Here is a 14,260-nt window from a genome sequence, read left to right on the forward strand (position 1 = left end):
CGCTATGGGTCGGAACCGACTCGACGGCACTTAACAACAACAACAACAAAGGTGGAGGGTCAGAGAAAAAGAGGAAGACTCCCTCCCAATGGATGGACTCAAGCGTGGCAACAGTAGTGACTTTGGCCCAGGATTGGGCAGTGTTTCATTCCGTGGTGCGTAAGGTCTGTATGGGTCGGTACTGATTCGATGGCACCTAACAACAACAACAAGTAGTCCTTACCACTTAGGATGTTCTTGGGATTAAATGAGTTTATATATGTAAAGTGTTTAGAATTGTGTCTGGAATCGAATAAGTAAAATATGCTTTCGCATAAAAACTTTTGAACAGGGTTTTAACGTAGTTAAGGGTATCTTTTTGGAAAATTGTGTTATACTAATGTATGTTGTTGTCATTTTTTGGTGCCAATGAATCGGTTTAGACTCATAGGGATGCTATGTAAAAAGGACAAAACACTGCCCAGTTTTGTGCCATCCTAACAGTTGTTATGTTTGATTGAGTCCATTGTATCCACTGTGCCAGCCATTGAATATCTTCCTCTTTTTCACTGATCCTCCACTTTACCAAGCATGATGTCCTTCTCCATCATGCTTGGTAAAGTGGAGGATCAGTGAAAAAGATAACTTTCTGATAACATGTTCAAAGTAAAAGAGACAAAGTCTCACCATCAGCACTTTTAAAGAGCAATCGGCCATACTCCACCAAAATACATTTGTTCGTTTTTCCAGCAGTCACTGGTATATTCAATATTCTTCACCAACACTGTAATTCAAATGCATTGCTTCTTCTACAGTCTTCTTTATTCAGTGTCAAGCTTTCACATGCATGCAGGGCAAAAATACCATGGTTTGGGTAAAGTGCACCTTACTCCTCAAAGTGACATCTTTGCTCTTTAATACTTTAAAGACGTGTTTTACAGCAGATTTGTTCAATACAGTATGTCCTTTGTTTTCTTGACTGCCACTTCTATGAATGTTGGTTGTAGATCCAAGTAAAATGGAATCTTTGACAACTGCAATCTTTTCTCCATTTATCATGATGTTATTTATTGGTCCACAATAAATATTTGTTTATTGTGAAGATTTTGGTTTTCTTCACACTGAGGTGCAATCATACTGGATTCTGTAGTCTTTGCTCTTCATCAGTAAGTATTTCAAGTCCTTTTGGCTTCAGCAAGCAAGGTTGTGTCATCTGCATATCACAGATTGTTAATGAGTCTTCCTGCAATCCTGAAGCCATGTTTTTCTTTATATACTCAAGTTTCTCAGATTATCTGCTCAGCATACAGATTTAATAAATATGGGTAACAGATACAACCCCAATGCACACTTTTCCTGATTTTAAAACATCTGTATCCCCTTGCTCTGATCTAATGACTGCCTCTTGGTCTATGTGCAGGTTCCTCATGAACACAAGTAAGTTTTCTGGAACTCCCATTCTTTGCAGTGTTATCCACAGTTTCTATGATCCACGCAATCGAATGCCTTTGCATAGTCAATAAAGCACAAGTAAATATCTTTATCGGATTCTCTGCTTTCAGCCAAGATCCATCTGACATCAGCAATTATATCCCTTGTTCTAAATCCTCTTCTGAATCTGGCTTAAATTTCTGACAGTTTTCTGTCTATCGATGTACTGCTGCAACCGTTTCTGAATTATATTCAGCAAAATTTTACTTGCTAATTTCTGCATTCCATTGAGTCACCTCTTTTAGGAATGGGCACAGATATGGATGTCTTCCAGGTGGTTAGTCCAGATTTCTTGGCACAGGCAAGTGACCTCCTTCAGTACTGCATCCGTTTGTTGAACCATTTCAATTGGTTTTGCGTCAATGCCTAGAGCCTCCTTTTCCATCAGTGCCTTCAGTGCAGCTTGGACTTCTTCCTTCAATACCATGGCTCTTAATCATATGCTGCCTCTTGAAATCATTGAACACTGACCAATTCTTTATGGCACAGTAATGTGTTTATGCCTTCCTCCTTCTTTTGATGCTTCCTGCATCCTTTAATATTTTGTTTATGAGTAAAGTATGTGGTTGTTGTTAAATGCTGTGGAGTTGATTCTGACTTATGGAGATCCTGTATAGTATTTTTGAGGCTGTACATCTTTATTGGGGCAGAAAACCTCATGTTCCTACCACAGAGTGGCTAATGGGCTCAAATTGCTAACCTTGTGGTTCACAGTCCAGTGCTTATCATACAGACCCACCAGGTTCCCAGAGTAATGTATCGGAGTCACCCGTCCCCCATCTCAAGCAAATACCATGTTTTTCCTCTATTTCATTTGTTCTCAAACTTGGCTACATATTGGAATCACCTCCTATTCCTGGTCTGGGTATAGATCTGTTAGGTGCACCCATGGTGAAGAACCAATGCTCTAAATATATTTCAGACTTGTCCATTTTTCTTTATTGAGTTTCACCATACAAGACACAATGCTAAATCCTTTCCCGGCATTATCTCACTTAAACTTTATAACCATCTTTGAAGTAAGTGCTGACACACCTTCATTTTACTAATTTACTTGAAAGGTCAAATAAGTTGCTCATGGCCAACTAGCTAGAAAGGAATAGGCTTGGTATTGGAATAGAGGCATATGTACTTGCTATTATGCATTGGATCATAAGGTTGATGGTTCAAGCTCACCAGCCGCTCCTCGGAAACCCTATACAGGGTCGCTGTGAGTCAGAACCAACTCTACAGCACTTAGCAACAACAACAACTACATTCTCAGACCAAGCACCTGTCCTCTCTCACTTACTACAAAAGCATTCCTCCTGGGCTCTCCACTTTCATTACTGCCTCCCTCAAGTCTGGTTTGAGCACAGTAGCTAGTGAAATCTTTTGAAACATAAATGGGATTGTATCATGTTTACTACCTTCCAATGGTTTCCTATTGCTTGTAAAAACAGAAACTCCAACTTTTTCCCATGGCCTACAAGACTCTGCACGTGCCAGTTTTGACCATGATCACTATATTCTAGCTACACTGGTCATTTGGGTTCTTGAACTCTCTAAGTTCTTCCCTGCATGAGGTCTTTGAACTTTCTTTTCTCTGTCTGGAATGCTCTTCTTCCAAGTGCTTTGCATGGATAACTCCCTGTCACCTTTCAGGTCCAAATTTAAATATCACCTCCTCAGAAAGGCCTTGCTGACAGTTCAACCTAAATGCCTTTGCTTGTAATGTTCTCTCTCAGTCCTCTGTTTCTTTCCTTCATCACACTTACATTGTTTCTATTCAGATTTTTTTTTTTTTTTTTTGCTCCTTTGTTTATTATTTGTCTCTTCTGGTGAAATATGAGTTTCATAAGAGCAAAAAACATAATGGTTATGTAGGTTGTGCGCTTCATAAGAGTTCCACAGCTAAATAAGGTACTTTTCACAATGCTTTTTCCAGAAGATGTTAGTAAAGTATCTTAAGTATATTAAGTAAGGGAAGAGGATTTCTAATTCAAATAAAGAAGTCATATAGTCTATGGTATATTATACATGCCGTATTTTGTATATAACATACATAAATAGCTCACATGCATTTTGTGTGTAGGAGACTAACACATAAGGAGTCATGAGGTTTGTAAAAAATGCATCACCTGTGTGTTATTTGCATAAATATGGTATGTCTATTATATGTCTATTTTATTTATCAATATAGCCCTAACTTCTAGTACAGTGCCAAGCATATACTGATAGTAGATGCTCAATGCACACGTTGTTGGAATAGAAGTATAAAAGGAAGGCATAATTAGGATCATGCCAGTGGGGAAGGGTAAAGGAGGGATACCAACAGAGACTGTGAATAGATTTGTTAACTTAAGAAGCAACAACAAAAGACGAATTAAAGATGTTTATGTTTAATCCTAGGATCCTGGAGGAAATAATCGTGCCATTATTATTTTTTTTAAATGGGGCGTAGGGGGTGGGGGAATCCAAGAAAAAAAATGGTGATTCAATTTCTATATGATTTAGGTAGATGATGCCTTCCTTCCTTTTTATTTTATTTTATTTTAGTTTAGCTTGCCTTCATTTTACTGTGAATTTAAAAAATATACCTAAATTTGTCCTGCAAAATCTTCAAAAGGGCCACACAATGCTTTGCAAGACTCATTTTTCCTTTTAAGGTTGTGCATGGAAAGGCATGTATTTTATGGTACAATAACTTAGGGACCGAGCTAGAAGGATTGAAGAAAGGCGAGATAAAGATACTCACTGTCATCTTACATGACTCCTACCCCTTCTCCCCTGCAGCACTCCAGTCCAATTGCTTTCATGCTCTGGCACTTAAAATCAGTGCTTTTCTTCTTGTGATTGAAAGCACATCGAAATTCTCAGGCTCCCATAAAAAATTCTCTTTCTGTACGACACTGGCCAGGCAATTTCTTCTCTTGTAATACCTACTATTCCAGACGGCTGCACCTTGGGCCTTTGAGATGCGGGATACCTACCTCTGCACACCCTGCAGCAAGAATCCGGAACAGAGACGGGAAATGCACAGGTTACTTTGGGGCAAGTCTTGAGACCACAATACACATTTCCCTCCTGCCAAGGAGAAACAGGATTATGATCAGAAAAATCTGGGATAGGTGTAAGGCTTAGCTCAGTACCTGGGATACAGTAAGGGGTCAAAATATGACATGTGCTTACAAACTACTCTTATATAGTCAGTTGTAAGTACTCCTAAGTTCTGTTATTATTGTTGTATTTTTCTATTTACTTTTTTCCCATGCCAGTGTCTAGGCCACAAAAAGCGTTGACATCCTGGTTTAAAATGGTACAAAATACTCAGTGTGAAGGCTTCCAGTGGTTTTATAAACCACCAAATATATTACTGCTCTTTTCTTCTCTGATCACAATACACCTTGGTGCCCAACATGTCCCAGCTAGAATGTTGGAGATTTAAGAATATGAGTATGCGTGGGACAGCTGTCATTTGTAACATTCACTTAGAGCAGGGGTGGGGAAACATTTTTCGGCCAAAATTTATAACATCATTCATGGGACATATGAAATTATCAACTTAAAAATTAGCCTGCGATATTTGGCCAAACAACTAATTTCCTCACCCCTCGTGTGATGGATGGACTTGTGGTTGCCTTGGCAGGGCCAGACCAATTGATTTTGAGAGCCTTATATGGCCTGAGGGTCAGACATTCTCCACCCCTAGAGTCTCCTTTCCAAACCAAAGGCTCACGCTCTATGGAGCAATACAAGACTATGTGAATCCCACAGTTCAGCACAAGGCAAGGAAGAGAATCACACTGACTTGATGGTTGTGTCTATATTTGCACAACGTCCATTCCTTAAAATTTTATGCTTCAAACGTTGTTCCCTAAAACTTTTTCTTTGTTTAAGAAGCACATTTTTCTAGGACCAAAAAGTTTCCTGAAAGATCATGAGGAAGGCATGGTCATAATGAAATTCCCATAAACTATAGAGATATATTTTTACTAAAAATCCGTAAGGGAAAAGAGTCTATAATGTACCTTGGCAGTCAGTGTTTAAGGCCCCTTATTATTCTTGTTAGTTGCTGTTGAATTGAGTCTGACTCATGACAACCCTGTGTGTGGAGTAGAGCTGTGCTCCATAAGGTTTTCAAGATCTTTTGGAAGCAGATTGCCAGACCTCACATTCAAGGCACCTCTGGATTAGTGCGAACTGCCAACCTTATGGTTATCATTCCAACACTTGACTATTTGTGCCACCCAGGGTGTCCTAATGTCCCTCACAGACAGAAAAGTTATTTTTTACATCTATCTTTATTCCTTCATCCTTCGGTTCCAAGACCCATTTTTCCCTCATTTCCAAATTCTATCAATTACATTCTCTGGACTATGTAATTACATTAAGATGCATTTCGTATTCTTTATTCAGGAAATACATACAGCTCTTTTGATGAATAATGTCTCAGCACTGACTGAGAGTATTCTCATGGCAGGGCATCATGAATGAAGACTTCAGATACAGGAACCACCAGGCTCCACCTTGTCTTGTGAATTGAATTGAGTGGCTCTAGTTAGAGACGTTGGCTTTCCTACCTATAGTATTCCCAAGGTTTCAAGTAATTGAGTCCATCAGATGGCGTAACTGTTTCAATGGTGCAACTACTGTGAGAAGGGGTGCAGATCAAGTACTAGCTTATCTTTACCCATTCAAGCAGGCCTAAAGCTTTAAGTCTGGGGTATGATCTGATCCCTTCATGCAAATTTGTTCCGGGTGGATGAAGATTAGGGAGTTTCTATTGGCAGGGAGGATTTCAATTTGTATGTAGTTCAGCTTCTAATCAAATACATTACAGTGTATGCTCAAACTAAAGGCCTTACAAGGACTAAGAAAGCTGTCTTATTTCAACAGGGACTAGCAGAAACATTAACATACACATCTTACCGAACAGCTGCACTGGGTACATTGGTTGGGTTGCCGGTTCTGAAAGAGCCCTTCAGCCATGAACAGCTCACCGTGTTGATAAGTAGTTCCATTGTACTCACACGTCTTGCTGGCAACTTTATTGCTCGCTGGAGGTAAGGGGTCTTCTGGGACAAGATGAAGAAAGAACACACTGAGTATTGGCATCATTGCAAAGAATTTATATATAAATCCCAACAGTAGGCGGGGCTGTACTACATAAAGGGAGTTAGAAACACTATCCTTGCATCAGTGGCTTATGACTAAATAATATTAAAGCAAGCAAATGAGAATAGCAGATGACATAAACATTCATCCATTCCCTCATTGTGTATTAATCAAATACCTAGTATGTGCAAGGCGGAGTCCAGATGTGGCACTATGGGTTAATGCACTAGATTGCAAAGTCAGTTTGAACCACATGGTTGGCAGTTCAAGCTTATCAACTGCTCCTCGGAAACCCTATACAGGGTTGCTGGAAGTTGACACCAACTCGATGGCACGTAACAACAACAATGTGTGCAAGGCAGAGTCCTGGTGTGACACTGTAGGATGTGCACTGGACTCTGAACCACAACATCGGAGTTCAAACACACCAGCTACTCCTCAGGAAACCTATACAGGGTCTCTATGAGTTGGAAATGACTCGACAGCACTTAACAACACTAATAAAAACATATAAGTAGGCGTAGCACTATAGGATAAGTACCAGACTAAAAGATCAGTTTGAACCACAAGGTCAGAGGTTTGAACTCACCAGCCACTCCTCAGAAACCCTATACAGGATTCACTATGAGTCAGAATCACCTTGATGATACTTAACAACAACATGTATATAAAGAAAACAAAAATCCTCATAACTGGACCAATAAATAACTTGATGATAAATGGAGAAAAGATTAAATTTGTCGAAGACTTCGTTTTGCTTGGATCTACAATCAACATTCATGGAAGCAGCAGTCAAGAAATAAACAACATATTGCATTAGGCAAATCTTCTGTACAAGAGCTCTTCAAAGTGTTCAAGAGCACAGATGTCAGTGTAAGGACTAAGGTTCACTTGACCCAAGCCATGGTATTTTCAATTGCCTCATACAGAAGTTGGACAATGAATAAAGAAGACTGTAGAAGAGCTGATGCATTTTAGCTATGGTATTGGAGAAGAATATTAAAAGTACCATGATGGTGGCTGTGTGCCATGGAGTCAGTTCTGACTCATAGCGACCGGGTTTCCGAGGCTGTAAATCTTTACAGGCGTGGAACACCTCATCTTTCTCCCGTGGAACAGCTGGTAGTTTTGAACTGCTGACCTGCGGTTCACAGCCCGATTCATAACCACTACGCTACCAGCGTACCATGGACTGCCAGAAAAACAAACAGATCTGTGTTGGAAGAAGTATAGACAGGATGTTCCTTGGAAGCAAGAGTTCTCCTCTAATGCTTTAGATCAGGAGGGCCCAGTCTCTGGAGAAGGAAATTATGCTTGGTAAAGTGGAGTGTCCACAAAAAAGAGTAAGACCCCAAACGAGATGGATTGGCACAGTGGCAGGAGCAATGGGTTCAAGTATAACAAAAATGTGAGGATGACGCAGGATGGGGAAGTGTTTCATTCTGTTGTGCATAGTCATTATGAGTCGAACGGACTAGATGGCATCAAACAACAACAAATATACATATGGAAGCTGGATACTGAATAAAGAAAACTATGGAAGAATTGATGCATTTGAATTATGGTTTTGGCAAAGAATATTGAAAGAACCATGGGCTGCCCAAAGAACAAACAAACCTGTCTAGGAAGGAGTGCAGCCAGAAAGAATGCTCCTTGGAAGCAAGGATGGTGACACTTCATTTCATATGTTTTGGACATGTTATCAGGAGGGAGCAGTACCGAAAAGAATATCATGCTTGGCAAAGTAGAGGGTCAGCAAAATAAGAAGAGCCCCAATGAGACGCATTAACACAACGGCTGAAACAATGGGCTCAAATGTGGTAACAGTTGTGAGGATGGTACAGAATGAGGCTGTGTTTCGTCCTGTTGTACAGAGTCGTTATGAGTAGAAATCGACTTGATGGAACCTAACAACAACCCGTTCTTTCAAAAAGAGGACCTATCAATTACAATTACCCTAATAAGTTTATCCCCTTTCTTGTTTCTCACCACTTGGTGTGTCGGCCTCTGTAGCCTTTTCTCTCACTCTCTCTCTCTCCATAAAATTGTCTCATCGCCCTCCACTGTTCTTTTGCACCTCCTAAAATCCCATCTGATTTCAAAAGATCAGTTCAAGTCTCATTTATTACAGGGAGCATTTCCTGATAGCTCCAGCCCACAATCGGGATTTTTCAGGGTTCTGAGATATGCAGCTCACAGCATGGCACTTGGATAGTCTAATAACTACTATTTGTGGAATATACTAACCTAGGAAATAATTTACAAAAGCTTTTACATATCTCATCACAACGAAGCCTCATAACAACCCTGTGAATAAAATAAGACAGATTCTTACCTTCATTTTTCATTTGATGGAAAAATGTCTCTGAGGTTGAGTGACTTATCTGAGGTCACAACATTAGGGAGTGGTAAAAATAAATTGAAATCTTATCTCCTAGCCCTAAATCCCATATTCTTTCTATTAAACTATTTTGCTACTAAAGGACTTGGTCTTCTGTTTTTTATGTTTCTTTTTTCCGCAGGGTTGCCATGTTGTAGAAAGTCAAAACACTTGTTAAGTTGACTCTAACTGAATGGTTTCTAGAAGTCTTTTCACAGGACTTTTCTAAAGCACATCCTGCACACATATGCCTCAAACTAAAATGAACAAGCCCCAGATTAAACTAATCATTTATGAATTAATTAACAATAGATATAAGCAGAGTTAGGGAAAATACCTAAAGAGAAATTAAGAGAGATGTTTGTTTCAAAATATGGCTTGGAGTGTGGGATTATCTCTTGTTTCCCATCCATCAAAACCAAAAGAAAATGAATCAATTTTATGGTAAGTAAATGGTATTTCAAGAACACGGTTTTTAAAAATCAGAATGAAATTATTCTCAGGATGTTGGTAAACACGACAAAGATAAATCTAAGATTACTCATAACCATAATATATATATATATACACACATGTAAATATAACATCTATTGAACCCTTACTATATGCCAAGCATGAAAATAAATGCTTATTTTATACATTATCTTGTTGGATTTTACTAACAAATTCAGATGATCATGTTCATTTTGCAGATAAAAAAACTAAGGATTAAGAAATATACTGATTTGCCCAAGACAACACGACTTAAAAGTGGCAATTCCAGTAAGTGAAGTGATGTCTGATTGTAAATTCTCCCCCTTAGACACTATCAGGTAAGGTCCCCATCACGTCAAATCTATAAAAGTAAGACACCATTTAATTTAAAACCCAAAGCAATTAAACATGAAGATTGGCCTTCTAGAAAACTGATACCAAACTTGGTTTTTGTCTTCAATAATTTGGTAACTAATGGAATGTTCAATTTTACTGTGTAAGTCGATCTGATCTCAATTTCTGAGTAACTCATTCCATGCGTTACCTCTGATGGTGCTGTAGGGCAAGCTTGGACTGCTAACCACAAGGTCATGAGTTCAAACCCACTAACTGCTCTTCAGGAGAGGGAGGAGGCTTTCTGCTCCCATAAAGATACATAGCCTCAGAAACCCTGCACAGGATCGCTACACGTCAGAATTGACTCAATGGCAGGAAACTTGTCTTTGGTTTGAGGGTTTGAGTGATCTTTTTTTTTTTTTTTTTTTTTGTAATATAGGAAAAGATCGGCTTTACACCATTGTTTCATTGCAACATCATTCAACAGTATTTGTTCCATTCCCTGTATTTATTTTTCTATTTTTTGATGGGGGGAGGTGGGGAGATGTACACAAAAACACTCAGGAATATATAATAATTTAAACAACCAAAGGGCACATTCTGCAAGCCTGCCTCCTGGCCATCAGCACTCAGTCCCTCTCTTTCCATGAGTCTAGAGTCCTCAGCTGCTCCCTCTTTCCATGCCCCCATCTCTGCCTCCATCTCTGGTGTCACTGGTTCTCTGGATAGGGTCCCACATTTCGCCCAAGCTCTTCTCTCTTGATGGTCCTAGAGTCTTCTGTTTCTGAATTGTAATATTAACTACTCCCCCGTTTTTGTTACAAAACTTCTACCTTTACAGCTGTGACAGTCACAATTAGTCATGATAACAATTACTCACTACTGAATCATAAGAATCTTATCCCCATCTCTTTTCACCAGACCCATCTAGACAAGATGAAAACTATTCAATGGGGATTCTATCTTCCTTCCCACACACTCTTAAACTAAACTCCCTTTTGAAACCTTGAAAGCCAGTCACTCCATGTCTTTATTGCCCCTTCATTTTAGGTAGCCAATGTCTAAATTGCCCGTCCCTATCTACCCTGTATACAGAGGGGATAGGATTGACATAATATGAAGACTCCTTCCCTTTCAGTTGGTATTTTGAGCTACTACATCCATAAGTATAGGTCAAGTTCATCAAATTGTAGCAATTTACCCTGATTCCCTTTATTAAAAAAAAAAATTTTTTTCTTATCTTCCACTAGTCGAGTTCTGATGATCAAGCCATCGAGTGTAGGTCAAATGGGTACCATCTGCAAATTTGGGTGCGTCTCCCTCACTTCATATCAGCTGGATGCTTCACTGTCAGCTCTAGCCCTCTGTGGCTATGTCCTTGTCCAAGGGCTCAGTTATTGCCAGGTCTCACTACATTGTGGACCTTTCCACTTCTCTCTCTCATCTCCAGGTCAATGGGAGTCTATGGAATGTGGCTGAACGCAGCCCATTTCTTCACTGCTGCCTTTCCCCTTCTTCCACTCACCAGTAGACCAGTGTGGTTGCCAGCAAGCTTACATGCCTGCTTATGTGTTCCCTTTGAGTTTCAGTCTTAGAAGGGGGTTTTTCCTGAAGGGACTTGATTGCTTGCCTTGATGGCTTCCCAGTGAATAACTTGCTTATTCTTGTAGTAGCCAATTATACTGTCATTTTTGTTTTGGGTTTTTCCTGATGATCTTTCTTTGAAGATGTATCTTCTGTTGCTCTAGCTGTTCCAGGATGGTCTGCTTGTCCTTTCTAGTGGGAATGTCCCACCTCAGAAGGTTCTGGATGGGGCACAAGATCCACCTAAGGTCCTATACACTGCAAAGACTCTGCAGGAGGCCTACTTCACTGGGAAAGTTCTAGACTCCCTTTTAGGTATTCCAATTAGTTACAGGCTGAAGACAGGCATACAAGCTTTCTGTAATCTTGTTTCCCAACATTTCTTTCAATCCCACTCAAGTGTCTATTTTACAATAGTAGGCAAGGGAAACTGATATTCTTAAGACAGTCAGGCATCTTAGTATTATTTCCCCTCTTCAAACTATGCCTCTATCCTTGTATCACAGAGCCCTGTTGTTCCAAAGCTGAGTATGCATCACTATTTTACCTCTGTCCCATTTAGATCATGCAAACCTGTCTCAGTATTCCCCTATCACCTTGTTCTTATATATATGTATGTATGTAAATATAAGAGGGTAGCCATTTGAACTGCAAGGTCGGAGGTTCAAGCTCACCAGCTGCTCCTCAGAAACCTTATACAGGGTTGCTATGGGTTGGAATCAACTCGATAACACTTAACGACAACAACAACCCCTTCTTGAAAGTCCTGGTGTGGCGTTATCGGTTAATGAGCCAGACTGCAAAGTCGTTTGAACTGCAAGGTTGGCGGTTCAAGCTCACCAGCTGCACCTCGGAAACCCTATACAAGGTCACTATGGTTCAGAATCGGCTTGACGGCACTTAACAACAACAACCTCTTCTTGTGTATTGCCCTCCCCAACACCCAAACTATGACGTGTCTGCCCCCCACCTTGTCAGCTACTGTCCCCTCCCTCCAGCTTTCCCAAACCCCACCCCCACTAGTAAGCAACAAAGATTTTTTTTTTCTTTCCCTTTTATTATGGGTATCTTTTCTTAAGCATTTATAACAATGGTCTTATGCAATATTTGTCTTTTTGTGACTGACTAATTTCTTGAGTGAACTTTTACAAGATATAACACAAGTTTCTTATTTTTCCTCTAAAAACAGTATTAGCTCTTAGTTTGTTGTTGCTGATTTGGCCCATGCCATATGGCTATTTAATAAGAGAACTGTACAGTTCTGCCTTCAAGTTTGTGCTCCTTTCATAGAGTGAGTATTAAATCTGTGGACAGAATCACTAAATCATAATCTCAACTTGTGGACCAACTTCACATAACCTTGGGCAAGCCACTTGACCAATTTAGTCTCAATAGTTCTATCTAAGCATAAGATACAGGATTCAAGTCTCCTTTGCATGCTTCCCAACCACAGAAGCAAGGAAAGCCACCTCTTACTCTACCCTCTCAATTACCAGATTTTCCAAGGTGGCTGGGCTGCTAACCAACTATCCTTGGAACACATTTAGTGTTACTGGCTGAAACTGGCAAAAAATCAGTCCAAAGCAAAGCTGGCTTCAAGGCTTCTCTGGAAAATGGTACAAACAGAAATGACCAGGCTGTATGGCTTCTAGCCTCTCTCAACTCCCCTGCTTCCAGGCAAATTTCCAAATAGCACTATAATGAGGAATGGGAGAAGGACATTGTGGGACAAGTAGGTAAGTACTAAAGCCATCACTCTTGCTACAGATGTGTTTGGAAAATAAATTACTTCTTGAAGAATTCTACTAACTTCTTCAGTCTGAAATTGATCAAACAAGCAATCAAGATGCACTTATAATTACTGATGATTGGAATGCAAACATTGAAAACAAAGAAGGACCCTTAGTTGGAAAATGTGGCCTTGGTGACAGAAGTGATGCCGGAGATCACATGAGAGAACTTTGCAACACCAATGAATTTTTCATTGCAAATATGTTTTTTTCAACAACAGAAATGGCAACTGTACATGAGGACCTCATCAGATGGAATACGCAGGGATCAAATTGACTACAATTGTGGGGAGAAACAATGGAGAAGCTCAGTATCATCAGCCAGAACAAGGTCAGGGGCCAACTGTGGAACAGACCATCATATGCAAATTCAGGCTGAAGCTGAAGAAAATTAAGACAGGTCCATGACCGTCAACATATGATCTTAAATATATTCCACCTGAATTTAAAAACCACCTTAAAACAGATTGAATGCATTAGTCACCAATGACCAAAGACCAGAAGAGTTGTGGTGTGATATCAAGAACGTCATACATGAAGAAAGCAATAAGATATTTTTAAAAAGAGAATAGAAAGGAAAAAAGTCAAAAGAGACCCCAAAATTTTCTCTTGAACATAGAGAAGCTAAAGCAACTGAAAGAAATGAAGTAAAAGAACTGAACAGAAATTTTCAAAGGACAGTTCAAGAGATGTCTGAGGGGCCCACCTCCACTTCAATAGAATAGCTTCAATTTTATGCGTTAGGTATGTTTGGATTTTTATGATTTTATTTGAAGAGAGGGTTTTGCTTCTTAAAAACACTGCAAAACCACTGGCTTAGAGCTTCTTTCAGAAATTTGTTACTTTCAGATTAAATTAACTCTATTTGCTTCTGATATACATGAGGGACTTCAAAAAGTTCATGGAAAAAATTCCATAATATTTTGATTTCATTTTTCATGAACTTTTTGAATCCTGCTTGTGAGAGTGTGCATATGTATGTACCTATTCCTAAACATTGATAAAAGATTAATAAACCAACAGAAAAAAATGGGCAAATAATATAAACAGTTGGTAGAAATGTAAGTACAAATGGCTCTTAGAAATAAATTTCATTCATAAGAGAAATGTAAATTAAAACAGCACTGAG

The 14,260-nt window shown here is 39.4% G+C and overlaps 1 protein-coding gene across 4 annotated transcripts in view; it reads right to left on the minus strand.

The window, feature by feature from the left end:
• The window catches only part of CHRDL1 (chordin-like 1), a 250,102-nt gene that overhangs the window by 86,035 nt on the left and 149,807 nt on the right, over window positions 1–14,260 (minus strand). For 2 of the 4 annotated variants that reach the window (XM_006873242.1, XM_006873241.1), the window contains 2 exons: window positions 6,382–6,524; window positions 4,443–4,536 (listed from right to left, as the gene is read on the minus strand). The exons of 1 other annotated variant lie outside the window; for it this stretch is intronic. In XM_006873242.1, the coding sequence (XP_006873304.1) occupies window positions 4,443–4,536; window positions 6,382–6,524 (237 nt within the window). Of the gene's footprint in view, window positions 1–4,442; window positions 4,537–6,381; window positions 6,528–14,260 lie in introns of all 4 variants that reach the window. One more of the 4 variants, XM_006873243.1, reaches the window with a different exon arrangement.

The sequence above is a fragment of the Chrysochloris asiatica genome, unplaced genomic scaffold (assembly GCF_000296735.1).
Source record: "Chrysochloris asiatica unplaced genomic scaffold, ChrAsi1.0 scaffold00231, whole genome shotgun sequence".
NCBI classification, from domain to species: Eukaryota; Metazoa; Chordata; class Mammalia; order Afrosoricida; family Chrysochloridae; genus Chrysochloris; species Chrysochloris asiatica.